Source organism: Bos javanicus, chromosome 25 (assembly GCF_032452875.1).
Source record: "Bos javanicus breed banteng chromosome 25, ARS-OSU_banteng_1.0, whole genome shotgun sequence".
In the NCBI taxonomy this organism is placed as follows: domain Eukaryota; kingdom Metazoa; phylum Chordata; class Mammalia; order Artiodactyla; family Bovidae; genus Bos; species Bos javanicus.
The window spans coordinates 2,868,747-2,894,567 of record NC_083892.1 but is presented as its reverse complement, the minus strand read 5'-3'; the positions used below and the strand labels follow the sequence as shown (position 1 = coordinate 2,894,567).

General features: G+C 53.4%; 2 protein-coding genes across 4 annotated transcripts; one reads left to right on the top strand and one right to left on the bottom strand.

The window, feature by feature from the left end:
* The first annotated feature begins 1,614 nt into the window (after window positions 1-1,614).
* On the top strand, window positions 1,615-3,457 carry C25H16orf90 (chromosome 25 C16orf90 homolog). Of its 2 annotated transcripts, none has more exons than XM_061401008.1 (3): window positions 1,615-1,762; window positions 2,188-2,541; window positions 2,933-3,457. In XM_061401008.1, the coding sequence occupies exons 1-3, from the start codon at window positions 1,717-1,719 to the stop codon at window positions 3,088-3,090; spliced, it is 558 nt and encodes a 185-aa protein (XP_061256992.1). In that variant the 5' UTR covers window positions 1,615-1,716; the 3' UTR covers window positions 3,091-3,457. The 2 variants fall into 2 exon arrangements, with proteins under 2 accessions (XP_061256992.1, XP_061256993.1); XM_061401009.1 differs by having other exon boundaries at window positions 1,616-1,732.
* Window positions 3,458-4,855: 1,398 nt separating this feature from the next.
* NAA60 (N-alpha-acetyltransferase 60, NatF catalytic subunit) lies at window positions 4,856-21,967 on the bottom strand. 2 transcript variants are annotated; one of them, XR_009733451.1, is made up of 7 exons: window positions 21,783-21,967; window positions 12,061-12,176; window positions 10,321-10,450; window positions 9,218-9,314; window positions 8,314-8,548; window positions 6,944-7,296; window positions 4,856-6,180 (listed from the first exon to the last, which is right to left on the bottom strand). XR_009733451.1 is itself a non-coding variant. In XM_061401007.1 (6 exons), the coding sequence occupies exons 2-6, from the start codon at window positions 12,168-12,170 to the stop codon at window positions 7,140-7,142; spliced, it is 729 nt and encodes a 242-aa protein (XP_061256991.1). In that variant the 5' UTR covers window positions 12,171-12,176; window positions 21,783-21,967; the 3' UTR covers window positions 4,856-7,139. The 2 variants fall into 2 exon arrangements, 1 of the variants encoding a protein (XP_061256991.1); XM_061401007.1 differs by having other exon boundaries at window positions 4,856-7,296.
* Window positions 21,968-25,821: the final 3,854 nt, after the last annotated feature.

Here is a 25,821-nt window from a genome sequence, read left to right as displayed (position 1 = left end):
CTCTCCGAATGTCCATAAGTCTATTCTCTGTGTCTCTTTCTCCGCTGCTGCCCTGTAAATAAATTCAGTACCATTTTTCTAGATTCCGTATATAGGCATTAGAATACGACATTCATCTTTATTGTTCTGACTTACTTCACTCTGTATAATGGGCTCTAAGTTCATCCACTTCATTAGAACTGACTCAAATGCATTCCTTTTTATGCTGAGTAATGTTCCATTGTGTATATGTACCACAACTTCCTTATCCATTCATTTGTTGGTGGACATCTAGGTTGCTCTTCATTCATATCTTGTTATATCATTATCCCAGCACTCTTTGTTGAAGTGACTATTAGTTCCTCCATGGAATAATCTTGATAATCTTGTTGAAAATAAATTGTCCAGCGATGTATGAATTTATTCTGGGCTCTCTGTTCTATTGGAGAAGGCAATGGCACCCCACTCCAGTACTCTTGCCTGGAAAATCCCATGGATGGAGGAGCCTTGTGGGTTGCTGTCTATGGGGTCACACAGAGTCGGACACAACTGAAGCGACTTAGCAGCAGCAGCTCTATTCTGTTCCACTGGTCTAGATCTCTAGTCTTGTGCCAGTTCCACACTGTTTTGGTTACTGTAGTGTTGAATTGTATATAAGAAGTTTTTAAATAGAAAATCTTAGTCTTCAAACTTTTTAAGGTTGTTTTTGGCTTTTGGATTCCTTTGTAATTCCATATTAATTTTAGGATCAGTTTTCCTGTTTCTGCCTTCGAGGCCATTGGGATTTTTACAGGAATTGCATTGAATCTGTAGATCACCTTGGAGAGGACTGCTGTCTTAATATTAAGCCTTCAATCCACAAACATGGTCTTTTTCCATTTAAGTCTTCTTTACTTTCTTTTGTTCTCTAGTTTTTAGTGCTGTCTTGCACTTCCATGATTAATTTTATTCTTTTTGTTCTTTCCTAGTGTATAGAAATATAGTTCATTGTGTGTGTTGATCACGTGTCCTGAGACTGCTCAACTAACTTATTAGCTCTGATAGTTTTACTAGCTCAAATAGGTTCTTTTATTTCCTTTGAGTGTGAATTAATTTCTTCTCTATATAGGACCATGTCATTTGTGAACAGAGGGAATTGAAAAGTTTAACTTTTAAAGAAATTGTTTCCCACTTTGGTGATATCATTTTCATCCCCCCATCCCCAACAGTATATGAGAGTTTTGGTTTCTCCAAACCCTTCCTCACACTTGGTACAATCCACAGGATACTCCACGGCCTACTCACGGGAAAATGGATGGAAAAGTTAAGGGACCTGCCCAGTCACCCAGAACCACCTTCTTGGCATGCTCAAAGCACTGATACAGGTCTCACCATGTCTGCGTCCCTAAACGTTCATTTTCCACCCACTGATGAGGACAAGGATACCCCAAGAGGTCACCCCAGGGAGTGACTCCCCAGACTGCAAGAGCCAAATCTGTTTTGCATGCCTGTCCCAAGCCAGAGAGACCAGGGACCTTCCCAAGGTTCTGCCCCATCCCCTTGCCCACCTACCACCCTGCCCCGGCTCTGTACATCATCCCCTGCCAAACCTGGAGGTCCAAGAGATGAGGGAGTCTTCCCTGTGACATCACAGAGCTGGTTGCCAAGGGAGCCCTGCAGACCCGCCTGCTAGGTGGCGGAGAGCAGAGCCCTGCTGCACAGGAGGCCCGGCCGCTCCGCCCCACCAGCTGGCCCTCCATGGAAGCCTTGGTCTGTGCGTTCTCTGAGCTGCGCATAAGAGAAGGTGCCAGGCTGCGGGGAGGAGAGGCAGGAGGAGAGATGCCCTCCTGTCCTGACCTGGGCCCAAAGCCACCAGGGTGGCCCTGGCGACATGCATGCTTGGGAGAAGGGAATGGCCACGGGTCCAGGCCACTTGACCCTGGACACTGGAATGCTCTTTTTAGGGCAGGGGACAATAGTGGGTGGCAGAAAGAGCCTGAAGTCCTGAAAAGGTCTTGGTGCTGAGACCAGGTTTCTCAGCCCTCCCTGTGGGCTGGGAGGGAGAGGAGTGCTAAGTTGGATGAGGCGGGTGGGAGGCAGGGGGCGGAGTCCACATGACAGACAGGTAAGCTAAGGCTCTGCAGGCCAGGGTGGGGCTCATCATGGGACTGTTCTCCCCTCATGGCCAATGGGGCCCCTCGGCCACACCCTCTGCTCTCCCCTCCACAGATGCAGTGAGCTGGGCCCCAGGACGCACCAGTCACCCCGACACACCACCCAATATCTATGAGGGGGGGCTGGGGGCCCAGCAGCAGCAGTGCCCCAGTGCCCAGGGAAGCAAGCCCAAGAACTTCCGGCTACGCCACCTCCGGGGCCTGGCTGTCTACCTGCCGGGCCACCTGCAGCCTGCTGGCCAGTGTGAGAGCCACTGGCTGGGTCGGCTCCTGGCCGGGGGCTGCCTGCCACAGCCCGAGGGCCTGGTCTGGCCCCTAGATTTAGCACAGGGGACTGTGGGCCGAGGTAACAGCCACCACTCAGCCCTTCTGGAAGCTCAACTGCCCAGGGACAGCCGGGGAAATACAGGTGAGCCTGTCCAGGTGACACAGAGCTAGGGACAGGAGGGAGAGACCCAGGGCAGGGGTGGGCTAGGCACTCAGACGGACCCAGGTGGTCCCTCTCCACTCCTGAGCTGCCTGGGTACCTGTCCCAGCTCTCCACTCGATGAGGGACCTCGGGCTGCTTTCCCCCACTGGCTGTGCCTCAGTTTCCCCATTTGTAAAGTGAGGGGTGTAAGTTAGAGAAGGGTCTTTCCTGCTTGAAGCATGTCTCCCTCTTTCTCCTCCCCCATGGGGTTTTCTTTAAGAACTGCCCCCCTCCCCTCTGGCTTGGAAGAATGCCAGGTTCAAGGGTCACAGAGTGGGCTGGCAGCCCCTGGGTCCCTCTGAACGACTCCTCTCTCTCCCTCTTTCCTCAGCTTCCAGTTCCAGCATGGACCCAGCCAAGGGTGCCCCCTCCCAGTCTGGTCCCCCTGAAGGCTTAGGGCTCAGGCCTAAGAGATCCTGGGGGGCCCCAGAGGAGACCACATGTCCCTTGTGCAAGAGAACCCGCTCTGGGGGCCTGGAGAGGCTGTAGGGATCCGAGTGCCAGGGCTGGTTCTCCCAGCTCAGGACAGGAGGGGAGAGGGTGGCCCCAGGAGCAGGAGGAGACAGGTTCGGGGTCGGGGGGAAGGGCTCAGCCCCCACCACACCGAGACACCTGGGCAGCTGCCCAGCACCAGAGCCTGGGCCAGCCTGGGGAAAGCTTGAGGGTGGAGGGAGGAGGAAGAGGTCCCACGAGAGGGACAGAGAAAAAGAAAGAAGCCGGGGCATGCCCCTGCAGCCTGCTTCAACTCACGTCAGCCACGGGTACTGGGGAGGCCAGGTGGAGTGGAGAGCTGGGCTCCTGAGGGGCCAGGGAGCCTACAGATCTAATGTCAATAAAAGCCAAGGCCTGCGCTTCAGTCCCTGGGTCTGTCTGTCGTCAGGCCAATTCGGTCAGAGAAACGGCCCCTTGGCATGTGTGCTCTGACAGCTAAGTTCGGTGTCCCTCCCAGGAGAATCAGAGATGCTCCCACCTGAAGAGGGTGCTGTCTTCCTCTGGTTGGGCAGGGTCTTGGCAGGCCTACCAACAGGGCATGGTGTTCTGGGTGAAGAGGGCAGAGGACAGAGAAAGTTAGGCCGGGTTCAGGGAGGGTGTTGGGAAGGAAAGCAAGTTCCCAACCTGGTCAGAAATGTTGGCCCTGGCCCCACGCCGCCCACCACTGAGGCCACAGTGGAGTTCATGCTCCCTGGGGACCCCTGGCCGCCCTGACTCTCCAGGCAGAATGGGCACAGCCCTTCTCCCAGCGGGGCAAGGCTCCAGGCACCCAGGCATGGGCTTGCTGTACCAGGAGGTCCTCACCCTGCCCTGCTGCCATCTGGGGCTGGGCCGCTCTCTGTCTCGGGGGCCATCCTGTGTGCTGTAGGATGTCCAGTGTTGTCCCTGGCCTCCATTCACTGCATTCCAGGAGCGCCCTCCTCCTGGAATGTGGCACAACCACAGCCTCTGGGTGGCCTCATGTCCCCTGGGGGGCAGAATCACTCTGGCCGAGACCCCCTGCTCCACATCACTGGGCTTTGGCCTGTGGAGACTGGATGGGAGGATCCGGGTTTGCCTCCATGTTCCTCGCCATCTCTGGCTTCCTGTCCCGGCAGCCCGAGCCGGGCCAGGGCCCACCTGCCCCTCTCATGGGCATCTGTCAGACCACACGTGATGATGTCAAGCACATTCTGGACGTCGGGACAGCGGGCGTCCTTCCAGACACAAGGGAAGGCTCCCTCAGGCCCTGCCCCATCCCTGTATCCTCGGACGGCAGATTCTGGAGACGCTGGTCCCTGGTTGGGGCGGGGGAAGGTCCAAGTCGGGGCCACCAGCCCCAGGCCCTGTCCCGCAGGAGGGCCATCTGGGGGAGGAGCAGCCCTTGGGAACAACGCACCCAGGCTATGGAGGGGCCCGACTTCCACAGGCTGGGCTCTCAGGCCCACTGCTCACAGCTGTGTGGCTCCTGGGCAACTCCCAGCCCCTCAACCAGTTTTCCTCATTTGTCTGATGGAGGGACAGGCATGACCCCTGTCCCCAGAGAGGCCAGAGGCAGAGCCCCCGCCTGACCACTGCTTTGCCATCAGTTCTAGAGCCTCTTCCAGGGCTACATTCCTTAGCAGGGGAAGTTACAACTAGAATTGTAAAAAAAACAATCGCCCATTGAGCTGGAAGCCGGCTTTGGGACTTGCCAGGGGACAGGCACCTCCTGAGCCGCCCTCAGCCTCGGGGTGGGCCCAAGGAGCAGGGCCAGAAGCGCAAAGAGCCTTCAAAGACCGAATGTGACCAACTGAAGTCTATTTATTTGTTTGTAATGAGAAGAAACACTACAATCTGTTCAACACTGGGCTGGACACTGCAATGATTAGGGGGCGGGATGGAGGGGCAGGGCAAGGCCTCTGAGCTCATTACCAATGTCCAAGGCAGAACATTCTGGAAGACTCTTCCCTTACCCCAAGGGCCGGGAAAAAAAAAAAAATTACATGGTCATTGTTGATTCAGATTAGGGAGGACACCTAGCTGGGCCTCAGCGTGAAGCTGATGTCAGCTCGGAGGAGGGGAGGCTGAAGCCCTCCTGCCCAGATGCCCTTCATCCCGGGAGCCCCCAGGCTTGGAAGTTCCAAGGGAGGGAAGGACGCGGTCACGCAGCCCCACCTGCCCTGTTCCCTCTCCAGCTCTTGGGCCAAGCACAACTCTGCACCACCCCGTCTGCTCCAGAAGGCAGGGCGGGCAGCGAGCAGCTCTAGGGGATCCGTGCACACTCCCCTCAGAGTCTCTGCTCCAGAGGCGGAGGGATCACAAGGCACGTGACTGCCCCCAGCCTCAAAGGCTGGGTCTCACTTGGTCAACGCAGTGTGCAGCGTCGTCCTCTGTCCCCTTTGTATCTGGCCAGGCCTCAGAGCTGCAGCTCAAGGGGCTGGGAGCCTGGGGGCGGGGGAGGGGGGCATGGACCCTGGGGATCCTTATCGGCACACGTCCTCAACCTGGCTCCCCACAGCAGCTCAGGTGAATGGCACGTCCACCGTCGGCCGGGCAGCTCCGGTCACCCGGGACAGAATGAAGCCAGCCCGTGGGAGGACTCATCCTCCTGGTGGGGGTGTGAGCATCCAGCCTGTTATCCTGAGGCCCATGTGGGGAGCAGAGCCTGAGAGTCGGAGCTCAGAGTGTGGGTGAGGGGCCTCTCTGGCTGTCCCCCAGGAGCCCCAGCCCCAGGTAGAGGGATCAGATTGCTCCCTGCTCCCGGGCCTCTGGGGGCTGGCTCTGGACGAGGGGCTGGCATTCCCGGTATTCGACCCCTTGTTTTTTTCAGGCTCCTGTGTCTTTAGGGTCAAGTGTGTCCGTAACACTTGGGTTCCTCCCTCTGAGAAGTTAATTCTGGCTTTGGAGGAAGGAGCTGGAAGGAATGGGCTGAGGATGGGGGGAGGCTGGTGAGGGGCACAGAGAAGAAGCCCCTTCCCACGGCCTTGCGCCCGGGGCAGCGGAAAAAACAGACCACAGTGAACGCTGCCACCAGGGCCGCCCATGAGGCCGGTGTGCACACGCAGGGCTGGGCCAGGGCTCAGCAGAACTGAAGGTTTTCAGAGCGGGTAGGAGGCCTGGGAGAGCCTGTGGGGTAGACAAGAGGGGAGCAGGGTGAAGGCCAGGGTGGAAACGCTCTGCCCCCACCCCAAGGAACTGGCCTAGGAGCTCCAAGCCAGGCGCTGGCACTCCTCCAGGCCCAGAGTTCCTTCCAGGGACCACCAGCTCCCCTCGGTCCCTTGGTCCCAGCACAAACCATGGCACCAACAGGGGTGCCAGCCCAGGAGGCCACGGAGCCCTGCCATGTGGGCTCGGCCCCTGTCACAACCTGCTCCGGGTCATGTCCACTCATGAATGCATCCTGGTGTCCCCATAGCTCTCAGAAGTGGCCGTGTCTGGGCAGAGCACTCAGCCAGGAGCTCAAAGAGTGAGCGGGCGCCGCTGGCGCTGTCAAGGCCACGTGTACACCCAAGGAAGCACGGCCAGGGACACGGTGGCACCACGGCCTGGGAAGGAGAAGCTGAGCATCCGGGGCCCCAGGGGAAAGAGACTCGATCTTTTGGTAACTTTCAACTTTTGAACCACGTAAGTATGTTATTTTTTTAAAAAAGGAGTTTAGGGCGTGAAAAGACAATGCTCTGGCCAGGGCTCAAGGACTCTGCTTTTCCTCCAAATTTTCCCAGAGGTGGTCAGGGATCCCCCTGGCCCTGGGCTCTGTCGCCCATGACCTGTGTGGCAGATGCACACCTGGGGCTGCCTGTTCTCACTGCTGACAGCGCGGGGCCCCTCACTTCCCTGACCATCACCCCCTAGGCTCTCCTCCACTTCCCGCAACCCCTGCTCCGGGTACCTGGGGAGACAGGGCATGCCCCACGTTGCTCTGCTCCCGAACCCGTGTAGCACCGGCCTGCGGCTGGGGCGGGTCGACCAGCCCGGCAGGTGGCCACCAGTTCCTCTGCAGAGGACAGCCGCAGTCAGATGGCCAGGAAGGCGGCGCCCGCCAGATGCCGGGGGGGTGGGGCCCGGCGGAGGCTGCCTGGCTGGCGTCACATGGTCCGGCTGTACTCGATGCCGCCCTTGGTAGAGATGCTAGACCATGGCAAGAAGCTGCAGAGCAGGCTCTGGGCCTGGCGGTAGATCCTGTGTGGGATGGAGCAGGGGCTCAGGTTCGCTAGCGCGGAGCCCAGGTGCTGGATGTAGTCCGTGCGGCTCCGTTAAGGAAGATTCCGCCTGGCCTGCCCGCCTGCCCGCACGCCCTGGGCCGCTCAGTCAGCACGGTGACCCGCAGGGGCTGCCTGCACACAACACACCGCTCCTGCGGGCGGCCATGAGCCTGCGTGGCCTCTGCAGGGCTGGGAGCCCCATCAGATGGAGGGGGCTCTGCTGTGCAAACACAGGACCTTCGAGGTGCAGCCCCACACGCCCGGACCCGACTGAGGCTGGACGCGACTGGGAGCCGGGGGCGGGGTCTGGTGGAGCAAGAGCTCCTGTTGCCCCTATGCCGGGCCCTGTCCTTGAGACGAGGAGGGGTCTGCAGTCTCCACCCCGTGGATGCCCACAGAGAGCGCCCCCCTTCACGTGAGCCAGGCCTGCAGGCTTTTGGGTCACCCCTGTTTTTCCTGTTTATTTCCCTATGAAATGGATAAAGCCTGGAATCATTCGTTTAACTTCTGTCTCTCACATACACACATTATTTTGGGGGCCACTCCCTGTGACTGTTAGGAAGACTCCTGGCCTCCATCGAATCTGTCAAGGGCCAGAGAGAATTGGCCCTTGAAGAGGAAGGTTGAAGAGGAGGGTGGAGGGCAGGGAAACCCAGCTGGGTCACGCACCCGATAAGGAAGGTTTGAATCCAGAGTTCAAAATCAACAAACCACTCTTTTCGCCTCCCGCGCTTGTTTTCTCCCGTCAGCACTAAAGCAGGGGTTTTTGTCTGCCTTAGTCACTGCTGCATCCCCCTCGACCTCAAATAGGAGGCTCTCAGTAGATACTTGACGGATGGATCTTGGGCCAGGCTGACATCCAGGGAGCACCTACTTTCCCAGCATCCACACCCAGACCATTATATCCTGTCAAGATGTGCTGGTCAGAGTTGCCCACAACACTTGGGTCCCATGAACTTGGCCTCAGGGATGCCACGTGAAGGCAACCGTGGCTTCAGTTGGCACACAGACCCCACTAGGAAGCCACCAATCCTCACCCCCGAGAGAGAAAGGATATAAGATAGTCCAAGGGGGGTGGCCGCCGTTGATGTAGAGGACGTAGGTAAAGCCATCTTTGAGGACCCCGCGGATAGAGTAGTAGTAAGGGAGATAGTGGTGCTGCTTGAAGTCTCTGTTCTCGTAGAAGCTTATGGCTGTGTTGTTGGTGGTAAGGACGTGCAGGTAGATGGCTTTGCAGTGGTCCTGGGCAGTGGTTGATATGTGATCCTTTAGACTCTCAAGTAACAGGGACCCTGAGGGGTGACAGGAAAGGGGCGGTGGGGGGAAGGGAGCGTGAGGCAAAGGCTGATCTTCCAAAACCACCCATTGCCGGAGTCCCTAACGTCCGAACCCTTGGTGGGGCTTGTCAGCTGAGGCTCGAATGTCCCGGACGAGGATGTAAGCCAGCCACAGTCCCTCCCAAGGGCTGGACCTACAGTGAAACTCACTGCCCTTTTAGCCCAGGAAAACATGGAGTGGAAGGGCCTGGTTACGAGGGAAGATCCCGACGCTCGCTGGCCGCGTGGGACAGGAGTTTGGAGCTGTGTGGGCGGCAGGGCCCCCAAGGGTGGCAGGCATCCGATAAACCATGGTTGGGACTGTTCCTTCAATTACGCGCGAGAGGCACGGTCAGAGGGGCCGTTCTCTGATGAGGATGCCCGGCAGGGGTTATTCATCTGATCTCACCAGATCTGGGAAGGAGGCCACAGCAGAAAGACCCAGCGAAACGTGGAAAGAAGACAGGCTGAAGGCTGAGAGTGGGTGGGGCCGGCAGACTTGTCGGGGGCAGGGAACGAAGGAAGGGTGCGAGTCTGGCCCCAACAGAGGGCCGAAGGATAGAGCAAGACAGAGACCGAGCAGGTCTTATGAGAGAGTCGGCAGGGAGCAGAGGCGAGCTGGGGGGACTTACAGGCCCCCCTTACCTATCCCGTGCTTCCTGAACTCCTTCACCACTCCCAGGCTGAGGATGTACGCGACCTGTGTGTCCACAGAGAAGCTGGAGGCCAGAATATCTCCGTCCTAGAGAGAAAGTCAGAGACCGCAGAGTCAGCAGTGGAGGCCCCGGTCCTGCTGTAGGACACGCACAGCTCCTGGGCCAACTTCTGGGACACACACCTGGGGGAACACCGGGGCAGGAGAACCCAGGACAGGGGGCAATGGAGAGCCACCCCAGCCCCATGGAAGCGAGAGGCTGCGGGCCCTTCTGTGAGAAACTGCTGCTAACAAGGCACACGCAAAGTTGCTTCTCTTGGGGCGGGTGGTAAACCAGGCGGGAGGGTTAGCAAAGCCGGACCAGAGCAGTCACGGTGGGAAGAAGCGCTGCTCAGGGGGCCCTTGGTCCGTGTCAGTCCACGTGCCAGGAGACAAGGCGGCCCCACGGGGTGTGGGCGCTGTAACTGAAGGATCCCACACGGTCCCATGGGGTCCTGGAGTACAGGGGGAGGCAGGTGGGGGCGGCCGAGCGACATGACACCCCACGCGGCCTCTTGGCTCCAGAGATGGACCACCGGACTGGGAGAGTCACGCCTCTGACCAGGACCAGGGTCTCATGTTCTTCTGCCTCACAAAGAACCGGAAGGCTCTGCCATGTGTGTGGTTTTCGCTCCCTCACTGGAAAGGACACTTGTGACTCGGCTTGTGTCCTGTCCCGTGCTCGCTAAGTGGCTCCCAGGTGCTGGATCAGGGGCAGCCCGGCCCATTCTCACCCCAGCCTCCGCCCAGCAGTTAACCTGGACACAGGAGGACCCACCACTGGCCTCAGGGAGGAAGCCTCCTTCCGGCTCTTGTGACTCGAAGCCACAGGAAGCCCGTGTACCGATCACCCTCCTCCCTACTTCACGACAAGGGTCACTGTGAAGCCCACAGTCAGGTCGTGCAACTTAATGCATGTATGACTGTGTCACAAACACACAGAATGAAACCAACCACCTAGGACTCACACCTGCCCAGGCTCCCAAGAGGATGGGGCCCAGCGCAGGCAGCGTCCAGAGGTGTCAGCCCCTGAGCCATCGCTGCAGACACTCACCTCCTTGTGTATCTTGGTCCGATTCTTAATTTCAGCTACAATCATCCCCACGATGTCACCCCTGTAGGTCGCGGCGAGGGAAAAGAACTTCTTGTTGGAGGTGATATCACGATACCATGAGTCTGGGTACCTGAGGAAGAGATAAACGCATGTGGACTGGCCGAAGGTCAGGTCCAATCACCACTGTGCTTCAGAGTGGAACCACGGGGGACCCTTGGCTGCTCCGTCCAGCACTCAGGGTCTGCCCACCACCCAGTCTCCACCAAAGGGCATCACCCTCAGAGTTGCAACTTCTGATAGCCGTTATCCGTCCAGATGGGACCATTCACTGCTGAGTGGCCTTTGAGTTTTGGGCACATGAGGGCAAGGTGTGTCCAGAGCTGCTGGGGCTGCTCAGCAAGAACCCCGAGGGCAGCGGGGAACAGAGCAGTGAGGCAGTGCTGAAAAGGCAGAGTCAGCTGCAGCCCAGGAGACTCGGACAGGTGGGAGTGAGGGGTGGTTTCCTGACAGGCTAGGTTAGCCTGGGATTCCTTTCTTGGGACCAAGAGCAGAGGAGGGTCTCAGACCCCGCCTGGAGACCCACGGAGGTGCTCTCCTCAGGTCTGCTCTGTAGAGGCCACTGCCCCACTGTCCCTGCCAGAAAGTTCCACAGAAGCTGAGCATCACCCAGCCTCCTCTCCTGGTCCATCAGTCCCACCTTCTGACCAGCAGTGTCAAGCTGGCACAGCGGCCAGGAGTGAGCCACCACACGGCCCGAGGGGACTACAGTTCTGTCCACCATCTTTAGAACCTAAGGCCTCCAGCCCAGCCATCTCCAAGGAGGCAGGAAGGCTGGGCTCCTCAGAGGCCCAGAGACTCCGGCCAGTAAGGCTCCACCCACCCCAGGTCACCCTCAGCAGGGTCTACTGCACAGACTTGCTGGATTCCTGTCCAGCGGTGGGACTGCTGGGCTGATGGTCACTTTCTATGAAACCACCGCTAGCCCACAGCACACTCCAATCAGGGAAGTAAGGGGTGGATGACCGGCTTGAGCAGGTCTGAGGCTGAGACTCATGGAGACGTGATGTTGGCAGGATAGTGTTTATTTTCAATTTTTAAGAGTTTGTACTATTTTTCCTCACTATAAATGCTCTACGAGCACATTATAGGAAAATGCAGGAAACAGAGACAAGCAAAACCAAACAAAACTTGTAGTTGCTAATCATCCACCCAAAGAACTACCAAAAACATTTGCTACATGGCACACTTCCTCCTAAGCTTTTATCTTGTATATGCTTTCAAATAAAAGAGGGATTGTGGTATATCCTGGCTTCTCGTCTGCTTTTTTCACCTACTATCTCACACATACACAGACAAACATATAAACCTCGAGGACAGATTTCTTTGTCCCTGGCTGGAAATATTGTACTTCTGCATGTATATCCCCTGATGTAGGGAACCAATTCCTTTCTGTTAGGACACTTAGGTTGCTTCTCGATTTTCTGAATGTCATAAGCAGCACTGCATGAAGCGTCTTTGTAACTGAAGATTCTCTGCAAGGCCCTTCCCGATCTCTGTACAAGAACATGGTGAGGTGCAGAGAGACCAGGAGCGCCAGGGAGCAGGGCCTGGGGCCCCGACGGGTGAGGGGGCTCTCGGTCACCAAGGACCAACACAGCGAGCCCCCCAGCTTAAGCACTCTGTGCACAGGCCCCCGGACACCCCCACCCCAATGCCCACCTGCAGACCCGCTGGACTTACTCGATGGGGAACCAGTCGCCGCACAGGTGCTTGACGGTGTCTATGTCATCGTGGCAGAGGAGGCGCAGGCTGACCTCGCTGAGCGCGCTGGACGGCACCGCCTCTGTCATTCACACCTGTGGGGGAGGGGCGTCAGGAGGGCGGCGCACGCCCCAAACCTCCTCCTCAGGCAATCTGCAGGGCTAGCAGGACGGGAACGCTCACAGTGGCCCCGTGGGTGGAGGGCCTCTCCCCTCATGAGTGTTCCCACACCAGGCATCACAGACACCCTACCCTGCAGAGAAGGCCTGGGAGGATGGGGATACCCAGAGGCCCCCTCCCTGCTCACCCGGGACGCTCCTGAGCCCTGTGGAGGGCAGCTGGCCTCTGTTCTCTCCCCGCTCAGCCCCACTGAGCTGCACACTGAGTGCCCACACCCACCCCGCTTCCCCTCACCCGCTGTTCCTCCACTGGGAGGGCACACGGCCCCGCCTCTCTGCCCGGGTCAGTGGCATCCTATGACCCAGAGCTCAACGGCCCCAGGGACCTGGTGGATTTAGAGAGGCACTTACGGGATGGGCTGTTTCTCCTCCCCATCCAGGAGATTAAGATTCATGTACAGAGAAAGACTTCAAGAGATGCCAGAAGTTCAAGTCAGGGGCCACGAGTTGCAACGACTAAATCAGGAAGCTATGCTCAATCCAGACAGGAGGGTCAAGTGTGGGCTCCGACGAAGCACCTACACCCCCACGACCAAGCAATCGCCAAGGAAAAGCCGAACCCTGCACCCCCTGAGATCCTGCAGCCACAGGACCCCCAGGGATAGAGGCCAGCCTGCCAGTGCCTCCAGTAAAATACACAAAGCCCTTTGGTCCCAGCCTAAAGTGCTGGGTCTGAAGCAGATCAAGCCTCGAGGCTACCCGGTACACGGGCACCATGACATCTGACACACACAGAAGGGGTGGCATTCTACCTGACAGCTGCCTGCTCTCTCCAAACACTCATTGTCATTAAAAAAACAGAAGCAGACTGAAAGAGACAGGGAGACCTACAACCAAACATGATGTGCAAACTCCTTCTGGGAAACACAAAAAGTCAAACAACATTTGGGAGAAACTTAAATGTGGGCTGGATGCAAGATGATGAATGTATTATGAAATGATTATGAACCTGTTACTATCTCAGATGTGGAAGGTGGAGTGCTCCTGTAGACGGTCTTAGAGATGCTCTGCTGAAATACTTCAGAGCGAGGCATCATCAGGTTTAAAACTAAATAACTCAAAATTTTTTCAACTGCTTAGGAAGCAAATGTGACAAAATGCTGTTAGTGGTTGCATCTAAGTGGCAGGTTTATACAAAACAGGAACTGACTGTTTACACATTCCATTTTTCTATGTATTTGAAATTTTCCTTAACAAAAGTTGTGGTCAGGGCTGGGGAAACGATGGTTCTGTGCGGGGGCACTGCGAGGACCCAGGCAATGCCAGAGGCCAAAAGGGTGCCCGAGGCCAGAGCCCTCCTGCTGCTGGAAGTGCCACGCCCTCCTCTTGGGCAACAAGACTGCCTGCTCTCATCACCCTTGGCAGAGCTCCAGGTGTCTCACTGGTTGTGCCCACCAGGTTCTCAACCAAGAGCTGGGGTGCTCTGAGCTCCGCAGGAGGAGGTACAGGACAGGAGGCGTCGGCTCACCCTCCGCAGTCTCTCCCCGGAGTTGGCAGGACAAGTGCCGGCGACTGACAACCCCAGCTGCAGAGCTGGGGGCGCAGATACTCCGCGCGGCCGCAGGCAGATGCTGGGTACCTGGGGAGCTGGCACCACAGGGAGCACCAGGAAGCAAGGTACCTGTGGTACCTGCACCAGGAGGCTGACTACAAAGAGGCTGGGGTGGGCACTTCCCGAGGGGATGGAAATGTTTTGTATCTTGAGTTACGTACACAAACGTATATACACGTATGTTAAACTCATTGGGTGTATTCTGTTGTATGTATGTTAAACTTCCATAAAGTTGGTTTTAAAACATTTTAAAGGTTGAGGAGTGACAGCAAAGGGAGAGGCTGATAATAAACAAGCAACTTGCCCGTCCTGGGATTTATACATTTTCACCCTAGTGTCCTTGTGACGATGCTCTTGACCAAAGGGGCAGGATTTCCCTGTTCAGCGTTCATAAAGAACACTGGCCTCTAAGACACACAGCTATTTGTGGATTCTCACATCCCTATTAAAAGTACTTGGATGTTTTCAAAGGCCGTTCTTTAGATGCCTTGATTTAAAAATAGAGACGTGTCACATCTAACTAAGGGGAAATGTAGTATATTATTGTGCCTGATCTGCCCGAGCCCAACCGACAGGAGTGGAGGAGGGAGAATCCGGCACCCACATGCCAGAGAGAAAGGGATGTTTGGGGGGTGGGCGGGTGGTCAAGACAGAGGGGGTATGGTGGGCAGCGCTGGTCCACCACTGGGGGAGAGGCCGGGAGACTGACATCTGACACCTCTGGGGACCCCGCTTGTCCACCTGGAACCTTCAGCCAAGTACTGACCTCCTGTTGCTATGTGCTGCCCTACGGGCTTAAGGGACAAGGACTCAGAAGACTCACTGGAGGACAGAGGTGGCAGGTGAACCAGAGCAGAGCCCCCGGGTCAGCCCTTTGTCCTGAGCCCCAGGGGGCTGGAGCCGCAGGCACACAGGCCACCTTTCCGTGCATTTCCCTACAAAGACACAGACACACAGATCCTACGATAGCAGGGACGCACTGTGCAGGAGAAGACACAGTTCCGGCCTGCAGCAAGAGTTCTTCCGGGCTTGCTAGGTCTGCCTTCTGCCCTTGGCCTGCAGGGGTGGGCGAGTGGAACATTTCTAGAAGGGACAGAAATTGGATTCTCCATGACGATGAAGGGCCAGCCCACTCACCTCTCCATCTGCCCTTTCTCCTTCCCTAAACCTCGTCCCCGTGGGCTGTCTGCAAGAGTCATCTTCCTTCTGAGCTGAAATGACCTCTCGGGTCCCTGGGTTGATGCCATGCGGTGGCTGGGGGTGATGCCTGATCACCTGGGCATGCGCTCCCAGACCCCACTTCCTGAGGGACTGCGCGTGCCCAACCAGAGGACAGAGTGAACTCCAACATCTCAGGCATATCCTCCACCCCACCCCCCAGCTGCCAAGTGCTGGGGATTCAGGACCTAGGGCCTCGGGATGGGACTGTTCTAGTTTCGGGAGGGGTTTCCTGGCACCATCACAATGCCCATGGGGCAGAGCACCACCCTGGCCTGTCCCTGCACTCCGGGCCCCTTCTCAAACAAAGCACGGGAAAGATCAGTGCATACTAGTCCACGGCACAGAGTTAAAGACCACCAGGGCCCTCCAATGTGAAATGCTGCAGGCATCAGGCTTATTGGCTCAACAAACCCAACAACAGATTCCAAGCTCTTGCCTTAAGGGTGGATGGCGCAAAAAAGGAAAAGTAAGCCAGTGATGGACACACGGCACCACCCTGCTCATCAGTAAAATGGGCTGAAGGGCTCAGAGCAGGGAGTGAGGGAAACCGTGTCAGTTCAGCTCATTTGTTCAAGTGAGCAGCCATCTGGGGGCGGGGCGGTGGGAGCTGTCTCTACAGCAGCCTGGAAGCCTTTCAAAGCCTGAGAGTGGGAGGAGAAATATGAATAATTTACAGCAGACAAGACACAAACACCCAGCACTGTGGGTTCAAAGCACCTCCCTCTTACAGTCCGCCACACGATGCCCCAAAGGGAGCCCACAGTCTCCTCACACACAATTTAAGACACAGCACTGCACCTGCGAACTGTTAACAGTGGGGGATTCCATTTGTGTGATATTCTAAAACTGGCTAAAGACACTGACGGTAAGAGCAATGAGAATGCGGCTGGGGGGTACAGAGGACCTCGATGGGAGGGCATAGGATGACTCATGGGGCCGGCGACAATGTTCCCATGTCCATCAGGGTCATCAACTGCATTCACCTGCACACTTCAGATCTGCCGGCTGGGCGGCATGTGAACCATCTCTCGACTCCAAAACAAGACAACAACCAGTGGTCTGGAGCAGTCCCGGGGTTAGCCCGTGCTTCCCTCTGGGCCAGGGGTTCTATGACCACCGCCCCCATCGCAAAGAGAATCCATTCATTTATTTATCAAAGTTGAACTGAAAACCCAGGCCCCGCACTAGACACTGCGGTTGCAGTAAAGAGCAGAGATGGACATCTGTGATCACTGGCGGGGCTGGAGGGGGTGAGGAGGTGTGTGTTTTCTTGCTCTTTTACCTAAATACTCTCAGAAACACTTCCTTTGCTTGAGGAATTCCGAGGCAAACAGCACATCAGTGAACACAAAGAATGCCATCCAGCAGGCTGGGCAGGGAGGGGTTAACACACCTGTCGGAGGGGATGCTCCCCTCCCAAGCCCTCAGGAGAAGGCAGGAGATCCCCTTGCATCACTCAAGGTGTTTTCCTTGACTATTTGATCCGCCTCCTTGAATCAAGAGTTCCAGGAGGAGAAACAGAGTCCTGAACTGTCCCACGAGCGTCAGCTCACGCCCTCCCTGCCAAAACCAAGAGGGACCACTGGCTCACAGTATTTCTTACAGCAGTGGAGTCCCAGGGACAGGCAAGGCTTCGAGGCCACACACACGCACTGTCCGGCACCCCCGCCACGTGCGGGCCCTGGGTCCCGGCAGGGCTGTGACGCGGGGACCAAAGTCCTCACAGGACATGTGCAGGGTGTCTGGCAGGCGAGTAAAAGTAAGCCTTCTACAAATAGGGCCATGGCTGCCAGGTGCCAAGTTCTCTTCCAGGGACTAGTGAACGTGCAGGACCCGCACTGGAAACTCGGGCCGTCACCAGATTCTCGAGGATGAGGAGGAGAATGGATTCTTCCAGAGGCGGGCCCACTCAGCACTGCCCGGGTCTGGGGCTGAAATGGACGCCACTGGCAGCTCAGTACAGCCATGGCGGTCTCGGGTTCAGAAACCCTGCCTGCCTCTCACCGCTGCCCCTTCAGCAAACCAGCGCCCCCAGCCCTCTCCAGCGCTTCTGTGCTTTTTCCACCTGACTCTGCTGGGCTTTGTTGTTTTACATTTGACTTTTTAATCTCTGCGTCCCTGGGTTTGTATTTAAGATCCTTCAAAATCCCACAGATGTTAAATGTGAACGTGGGTCAAATTCGGTATAAATTAATACTTGACCATGTGGTTAACTTTCATAACAAAAATTATTTTTAAAAAGAAATTCAATCTCCTCTCAGCATTTGCCTGTGGGATTAAGGCAGATGTCTGTTTTACATCACTCACTTCTGCCTCATTTGAGTTTTTTTTTAAACAATGAGCTTGTTTTTATTATCAGAAAAAAATAAAGACTTCCAGGTGGTATGTGAAAATTCAGAACACATTTTTTATATTACAGTATGTTTTTAATTGTAACAACTTGAGAATTTTATAATGTCTCTTCTAATTATAAGTAGAATGGTTATCCATTTTACCCCAAAATAGACTCTCAGTGCCAATGTTTAAGCCCCTTACCCTTGGCATAGCACGGCATTTATGCACTGATGCCAGAAATAAACATTATAAACACAGACCCATACTTGTAATGAAGCAAAGAGGAGGCAGTTGTTAGTAAGAAAAATATTTTAAAGAGTTCCTCTGCAATCATTACAAAGAAAATTCAGTGGCCATATAAAAATCAATTTTAAAAATATTTAAAGGCTTCAGGACAACCATCTAAAAAAAACCAAAAAAGGTTTAAAAAAGAACATCCCCCATTTGTTAAATGCTGTTTAAAACTTGGTTCATGGTAAAATAAGAATCAATACACAATATGAAGCAAAAACTCAAAAGCCCCCTCCTCACTTTGTCCTCAGTAAAATGAAGGTTAATAGATTCTTGAGTTTCCTACTAGAAAGCAAACTTTTTACATAGGAGAGGGTTTACTGGGTACGGGGCCGAGGGGGCTTCTGAGGTGGGAGGTTTCACTGGTACGTAACAGCGTGATCAAATGTCAAGCAGAGTACTTTTCTATACGTTTCTACATATTTCCACAAAAAAGTTAAACACAGGAGGCCGGAAGAGAAGCAATCCTGTAATTTGAAGCTAAGAGTAGAAAGAGCAGCAAATATCTGGCCAGCAAGAGCTTCTGAATAGTTTACAACTAGAGTCACAAGGAAGCATCTAAAAAGAAACAAGTTGTTAGAAAGGAGCAAGCAACTCAGAGCTACAGGAACTATGGAAATACTGTTGTAGTAACACTGTCCAGATAAAAATCCTTTCAGCAGCTAAGGGACACTTACCCAGAGACTATTTCATAAAAAGAAATTGCTTTCTTCTCAGTTATTTTTAAGATGGGCTCAAATTTCACTACTTTTCTGCCCAAATACTTTGCTGTCCTATTTCAGGAATGCAGGAGACAAAATAGAGGAACACAATTTACTGTTTAATAACAAGAAATAGAACTGGAAGAAGTTCTTTTTTCAATGTGGTCTGTTTTCTCTGGTCTTCCTGTGGAAGCAAGCGGACAAACTTTTGTTCTGAGTCCTTTTTCCCAATCAGTTCCTCTTTGCTTCTTTACAAATGCAAATCTTTTTTAATTTGGCTATGTGGCATATGGGATCTTAGTTCCCTGACCAGGGATCGAACCCACGCCCACTGCATTGGAAGCTTGGAGTCTTAACCCCTGGACCGTTAGGAAAGTCCCTACAACTGTGAATATTATTAGAATGTTTATGTCTGGCATCAGTGCACAAGAGCTGGGTTACTTCACGGGTATGGACCTTCAACGTTGACACTAAGCGAGTCTATTCACTGAAAGAGGCATTTTAAGGTCTCTACGTGGTCACACTCATAGGTGGCTCGCATCATCAGTATTCCAAGTGTTGGCCCTGCCTGAGCAGGAAGTCAGCCTCAGGTGAGGAGATGGGGAGTATGAGAGGCCCTCAGGATGGGACTAGGGACTGGCTGGCCCTCATGTGAGGTGACACCCTGACCATCCAGGCTCCACTCGTGGGCACCTCGAGGTGACCACCACATGTTGGCCAGCCTCTGCAGAGCGGCACTCAATGGACCACTCACTGGTTCAACTGCTGACACAGACCCCAAACCACTATGTGCAGAAAGCCCTGGCTCCCTGTTCAGATGTCTTCCCATCACTCCAGAGGCACCGAGCAAACATTTCAGGTTCGGAGCAGAATGTCAACCCTACTATGCATGTGCTTACTGGGTTTTCAAACACACAGATCTCTCTTTAACCTCTCTTTAATCAGCACTGGGCTTCAGGGAACCCTGACCTGGCCTGCCAGCCAGTCTCGATCAGAAGTCATGCTAAAATCATCATATTTCGGGAAGGAGGTCTGATCCCAGAATTATCAGAGACACTTAGAAACATTTGTTGAATGAAATTCAACCTTCAATCTTGGCCAGAAAGAGACCCAGGAGTTCCAGCATCACTTTGCAGATCAGTGTTTTACTCAAAAGCGCTGCGTGTGGACGGAAGCAGGATGCAGGATCTAGATCCCAATCTTCTTTTCTGTAAATGAGGAACTGAGGTGGGTGAGCTAGGAGGACTCCGTGGGTTTCTTCCAGAAAGAGAAGTCAGGGAGGAGGTGGTGGAGGCGAAGATGCGGAGAGGGAGGAACCTCCATTTAAGAGAAGGCCTGGCAGCTGACAAGCAGCCAGCTTTCTGTTCAGGTAGGAGAGCCGTCAGCAGCGAGCAGAGACCTCGGGGCATTTTGGCAGAGATCTGTACTGCCCCAGACTCAGAGCTCTGAATACCTGTAGCTGCTGCCAGGTAAGGATTCTGGGTCCACCTGGTCTAAACACATCTCAGCTGCTAGAAGACAAACTGCTGCAAGCCAGTCCACTGAGGCTGGGACAGTCTGCGGGACAGAGCACCAGGTGAGCAATGACGGCCCCACCCTTCTTAGTTCTAGTGTCTTCATTTCTCAAATCTCCTAACATCCAGGTATTTTCTTCCAACATAGGCAGAGGCCAAGTTGCCAAACAACATCAACAGGTCACATCTGAAGTCTGAGAGTGGGTGCGGTTAAAATAAACATTTTACAGTGATAAAGTCACTGTAAGTGATAGTGGGGAGAGGCTAAAGGTAAGACACACACACAGACCTTTTAAAATAATGTGTGTATTTTTTATTTTGGCCTGTGAACACCACACCATGCACTGACTCTTACTTACAGGTTTTAACCATCTTCATAGAAATCCAGCACTTCTGGAAACACAGTGAGATGGAACTTCAGCAAACTGTGGCCCAAAAGAGGAGCCCAGGCACACTGCTTCTCAAAGGGCCAAAGTGCACTTTAATTCTAACACACAAACTTCCAACAACAGGGGAGATGAAGACCTATGTCATGCTCAGCCATGACCACTTGTTAAATGACAGGGACTTCTATTTCAGCCACCCTTGAGTTTCTTCTGGCCTTGAACCCTTTCTTCTCAAACTGAGCTTAAAGCAATTCAGGGATTTTTGCCAGAAGAGAGGATTTGTTTTGCTCCAGCCCCTTTTAAATTCAGTGCTGTTCAAGACTACCCTTCTCCCTGCCTCACAAGCCAGTACTGTTGGCCAAAGGACTTCTAACACTTAGCTGTACATACAAAGTGCTTCACAGAATGTGGTATTTCTACCACTGACTTGCAGTCATACTGACTTTTCCGGTTCAGGCAGTTAAGCGTTAACATTAAATTTTCTGTCTTCTGTGCTCCAGTAAAATATCTGCACCCAGCAAAGTTATCTTCAGTTCTGACTCTCTGATTACAACCATTCCAGGTACCACAGGGCTGTAGGGCTGTTATCCTTTTCCTTCAAGAGAAACTAACAAAATGGTATGGCTTAAGGACTGGGCAGAGTTAAAATAGACCAAGGAAGCAGCCAATGGCCACGTTTATGACAGAGTAACTCCTCCTCTCATCCCCAGACCCTGGGGTCCATCACTTCCTGAGCACACAGATATTTGTTGTTAGTGGTCCAGGGAAGGCGCTCAGCCTCCCTGAAAATCTTCCCAGGGGAACAAACCACAGAGGCTACAGATTCCCTCTGTTACATGGGAAGTGCCCAATCAATGGGCCAGAGCTCAGAAGTGGTGCAAGGGTCTGCACGGCCAACCTTTAAACTACCCCAAAACGTAAGGAATTGAGCTGTCTTAACCAAAATACACAGCTTAAGGAGTAAGAAGTGGAGACGACCGAGAAAGAGTTTCAGGGTTTCCAGAGTTCACGGGAGGGCAAAAAAGTCGCCAAGTAACTACAACCCATGCAACAAGTACCAAAGCAGCGATGGGGCCCGGCAAGGCAGCAAATCGCTGAACTGTGAAAAGGACGGGCCCGGCACCTCCCGCGAGGCCCGGCGGGCAGCAAGGGGCAGGCTGCCTTCTGCTTCCAAATCTCCCCCGCCAGGTCGTCCCGAGGCCTGGCACGGAGGCAGCCCAAGCAAAAGGATCGGGATCGCGCCCCTGGGGCCTCGGCCCCCTCCTCGGCCGGGGAAACGCGAGCTCTGTGATCGCCCTGAAACCCCGCGGAGATGTCTGGGCGCCGGCTGGCGGGGGCAGCTCCCCGGCCTCCCTCGAACCGACGGGACGTCCCACGCCCCGCCAGGGCCGCCTCGGGCCCCCTGCACCCCGGCAGGACCCCGCGACTGCGCTGCCGCCCCGGCCCGGAACTGCTCCCCTGCCTCCCTTGACGCCCGCCCTTTCAGGCGCTCCGCCGCAGGCCCGAGCCCCGGGATGCCTCACCTCGGGCGGGAGCCGGCGGCAGCGGACAGCGTTCTAGGGCTCAGTGCATCCTTGGTTCGCGGGGAGCCAGGAAGTGGGGCCGCGCTGAGCCCGCAACCAGTTATGTAACCGGCAGGGGCCGCAGCCGGGACGGAGGCGGCGGCCCGAGGCACTTCCGCCTCCCGCGCCGGGCCGGCGGCACAGGCGGAAGCCCATTGGCCAGCGTCGTCCACGTGGGGCGGCACCTCGCGACGCCGACGCCGCCATCTTAAGAGCGGGCGGGCCTCGCGCGAAGCCGGACACCGGAGCGAGTGGACACAAGAGAAGCTGGGACGTCGGCGGTGGAGCAGCGGAGGCACCTCTAGGGGGCGCGTCTGCTAAAGGCTCGCGAGGCTCTGAGAGCCGGCGGAGGGGCTGGACAGGTCCGGCCGATCCTCGGGGCCCGAGCCCGGCGGGCGTGGACGCCGGGGGCGCGGTCCGGTTGGTAGCCGGCGGGCTCGGGTTCTTGGGCTGAGCGCTGAGGCTTGCAGCCCTCCACTTCCTGGCCAGCGGTCCTCTCGTTTGGTTTGGGGCTGGAGCTTTTCCATCCGCAGCGCCTGACGGGGCTTCCAGCTAGGGAAGCGTGATCCGGTGGCCAACGACGGCTGGAGGGCAGCACCACCCGGCTCAGCGCCGGACGTCCGCGGCAGCCAGAGTCCAGTTTCTGCCGTGTAAAGTGGCAGGGGCGTCGAGGGGGGCGGGGGGGGGGTGGGCAGGGGGAGGGGTGTCAGTTGCCCTCAAGTTGGAGGAGGGTCTACTCAGCGGTCCCCACCCCATTTGGCTCCAGGAACCGGTTTTTATGTTAGACAGTTGTTCCACGGACCAGGGATGGGGGGATGGTTTGGGGGTGATTCAAGCATATTTATTATACACTTTATTACATCAGCTCTACCTCACATCATCAAGCATTAGGTCCTGCGGACTGGGGACCCCTGGTCTACATCACAAAACCTAACTCAAACTTTGTTACTAAGGGACTTGTGTTGAGCAAAATCTGATGTTAACTTTAAAGGATATATTTATCCTTTGCCTTCAAATACCTTTCACTGGTAATATGGCCAAAGGACGGAATAAGAAGGCTAAAATGATCAACCCTCAAAGGACCTAATTCACACCCAAATAGACATTATGACAGATTAAAACAGTCTAAAATCACACTATTTTATAAACGTTAAATGCATATTCTTTAACATTTTGGCAATGAAAAGTTACCTAAAGAGATTAGAAGTCTGAAAGGTAAGTGGTGTAAATAGATCAAGAGTAGTGTAACAAGAGGATATATAACAACCCAGAAAGTCTATTGTCTACACAATAAGATGTTAGTGGCTGGTGGAATCTTGATTTGTGTAAAGCAGCTTATATAATATTTACATTTTCTTTTAGTAACAGTTTCTCTAAGTTCCTATTTTAAAAGCTGAAAAATTATGGACAAAATGAAAATATACAATTTACAACTCTGTAGAGTTACAGTTTTAAGTACAGCAAACATGCTGTTGTAAGCAAAAATGCTGTGGTTAATGTGCTTTGGTCCATTCAGGGCATTTCAAGCATTCTATATATTTAGTGTGTCACTATTAACTTATAATCAAACTTGTTAAAAAAAACTTTAAATATAGAGTTCAAAATAACTATAAACTTTAATATAATCAAACTTGTAAAAAAAAAAAAACTTTAGGATAGAACAATCAAGAGTGAGGAGGCTATAAAATGCATACTTGAAGTCCTACACATTTTCTAGAGATGGGCTGCAAATTTAGCTGCGGTCTTTCCAAAAATTCACTTTGAAGTGGGAACTGGTTGCAAGATCCAGCAAGTCAGTGTGTCAGAGTAATTGTCCCCTAGTATCCACTGTCTTCCTCCTCCTCCTCTTTTTTTTTTTTTCCCTAATGTAGACCATTTTTTAAAAGTCTTTATTGAACTAGTTACAATATTGCTTGTCTTTTTTTATGATTTGGATTTTTGGTTGGGAGGCCTATGGGATCTTAGCTCCTCAACCAGGGACTAAACCCTTACCTTCTGCATTGAAAGGCAAAGTTTAACTACTGCACTGCCAGGAAAGTCCGTCCTCTCCTTTCTTTTTTAAAAACAACTGCTTAATCACATTCTCATGCAGTAGTAGGACAGTACCCCCTTTAGCAGGCAAAGAGCTAACAAGTTAAGCTTGTATTTCTTAGCCTCCTTTGCAGCAAGATGAAACCATATGCCAAACCTTTTGCCAGTGAACAACAGTGGAAGTGATGTGAGCAACTTAGGTTCTCAAGCATGTCCTTAACAAGAAATTGTTTAAATATTAATAACTGGTGATGCTAGGTGAAAAGTACATAGGTGTTTACTGCATTATTCTTTCAAATATTCAGAGGTTTGAAATTTTTAAATTAAAAAGATGAGATTTTAAATAAAGGAAAATTGCTAGTTTAGGGCTTTCTTGGTGGTCCAGTGATTAAGAATCCGCCTGCCAATGCAGGGGACATGAGTTTGATCCCTGCTCAGGGAAGACCCACATGCCGCAGGGTAAGTAAGCCCACGTGCTGCAACCGCTGAAGCCCAAGCACCCTAGAGCCCGTCCTCCACAACCCTAGAGCAATGAGAGGCCCTCGCACCACAACTGGAGAGAAGCCCCACTCACCACTAGAGAAAGCCTGTGTGCAGCAATGAAGACCCAGCACAGCTAAAAATGAATAATTTTTTTTAAAGGAAAGTTGCTTATTTTCCTCATCCTTTCTCTTGCCTTCCATCAGGTTCCTGTCAACAGAATGTGGAGACAGTGGTAAGCCCTTTCAGTTACACAGGAGAGGCAAACCCTGCCGAGGTTCTTGCTACTCAAAGTGCTGTCTTGTGGTCCAGCAGTATTAGCATCACCTGGATGTACTTAAAATGCAGGCTCAGACCTTACGAGACCACAGGCAGGAAGGGGTATCTCCTGACCACAGGAACTGGCTCAGGGAACTCTGACTGGCACTGAGCTCAACACGGATTGGTCCTCTTAAGTCTCTGCCTTCCTTGTTTCTTTTTCTCTCTTTTTGGTATGTTTTGAGATATTTCTTCCAAGTGATCTAAGAGACCACTGGCTTTCTTTCTTTCTTTTTTTTTTTTCTCTCCTTCAATTTAGTTACTGAATGTAAATTTAAAAACAAAACGTGCTTTTCAGTTCCAGATTCATTTAAAGCCATGATGCACTGGGACTTCCCAATGGTCCAGTGGTTAAGACTCTGCCTTTCAAAATAAAGACAAAAAAAAGAAGGATCTGCCTTCCAATGCAGGGGATGAGGCTTCAATCCCTGATCAGGGACCCAAGATCCCACATGGTGTGGGGTAACTAAGCCCGAGAGCTGCGACTAGTGAGTCCACACACTCTCGAGCCCAAGCTCCACAGCAAGAGAAGCTCCCTTGCACCCCAACTAGAGAAGTCCCTGCTCAATGCCCATGCACAGCCAAAATAAGTGATTAAACAAATAAAACTATGATGCATTCTCTTGGATCACAACCTTCCTGACACCCAGGAAAACAGCTGGGTTTCCAAAACCAGACTTTGCAGGTAGACCTCAAAAACATTTTTCCAGGATCCTAGAAACAGAGCATGAACAAGCCACTTCATGGCAAGTTCTACAGACAGACAGCTTGCTGACCAGCATCTGCTTTGCCTGAGAGGACACGGGACTATCCTTGGAGCACTCCCAGGAGAGGAGAAAGGCTCCAGGAGACTGGCTTGAGGTGAAGTGGATTGTTCTGACTCATGGTTCTGATGGGTTTATTAACATTTGCATGGATCATACAGAAATCCACTGCACTTCTTCACACTAACAATCAAAGAGAGAGCAAAATTTAAAAATCCCTTTTGAAACTGCCCACCTCCCCCAAAAAAAATATTTAGGAATAAACCTGACTAAGGAGGTAAAAGGCTTAGATGTTGAGAACTATAAAATGATAAAAGGAAATTGAAGATTATTTAAATAAATGGAAAGAGATCCCATGCTCTTGGATTAGAAGAATTAATGTTAAAATGGTCGTGCTACTCAAAGCA

What these genes read in the sequence shown, in the direction of transcription:
- C25H16orf90 (XM_061401008.1), top strand. Translation starts at nt 1,717, where the DNA reads ATGGAAGCCTTGGTCTGTGCGTTCTCTGAGCTGCGCATAAGAGAAG. An exon ending in TGAGCTGCGCATAAGAGAAG is followed by an intron (nt 1,763 to 2,187) that starts GTGCCAGGCTGC and finishes TCCCCTCCACAG; the next exon opens with ATGCAGTGAGCTGGGCCCCA. An exon ending in GGACAGCCGGGGAAATACAG is followed by an intron (nt 2,542 to 2,932) that starts GTGAGCCTGTCC and finishes CTCTTTCCTCAG; the next exon opens with CTTCCAGTTCCAGCATGGAC.
- NAA60 (XM_061401007.1), bottom strand. Translation starts at nt 12,170, where the DNA reads ATGACAGAGGCGGTGCCGTCCAGCGCGCTCAGCGAGGTCAGCCTGCGC. An exon ending in GGCGACTGGTTCCCCATCGA is followed by an intron (nt 10,451 to 12,060) that starts GTAAGTCCAGCG and finishes TCTCTTCCTCAG; the next exon opens with GTACCCAGACTCATGGTATC. An exon ending in GGACCAAGATACACAAGGAG is followed by an intron (nt 9,315 to 10,320) that starts GTGAGTGTCTGC and finishes CTTTCTCTCTAG; the next exon opens with GACGGAGATATTCTGGCCTC.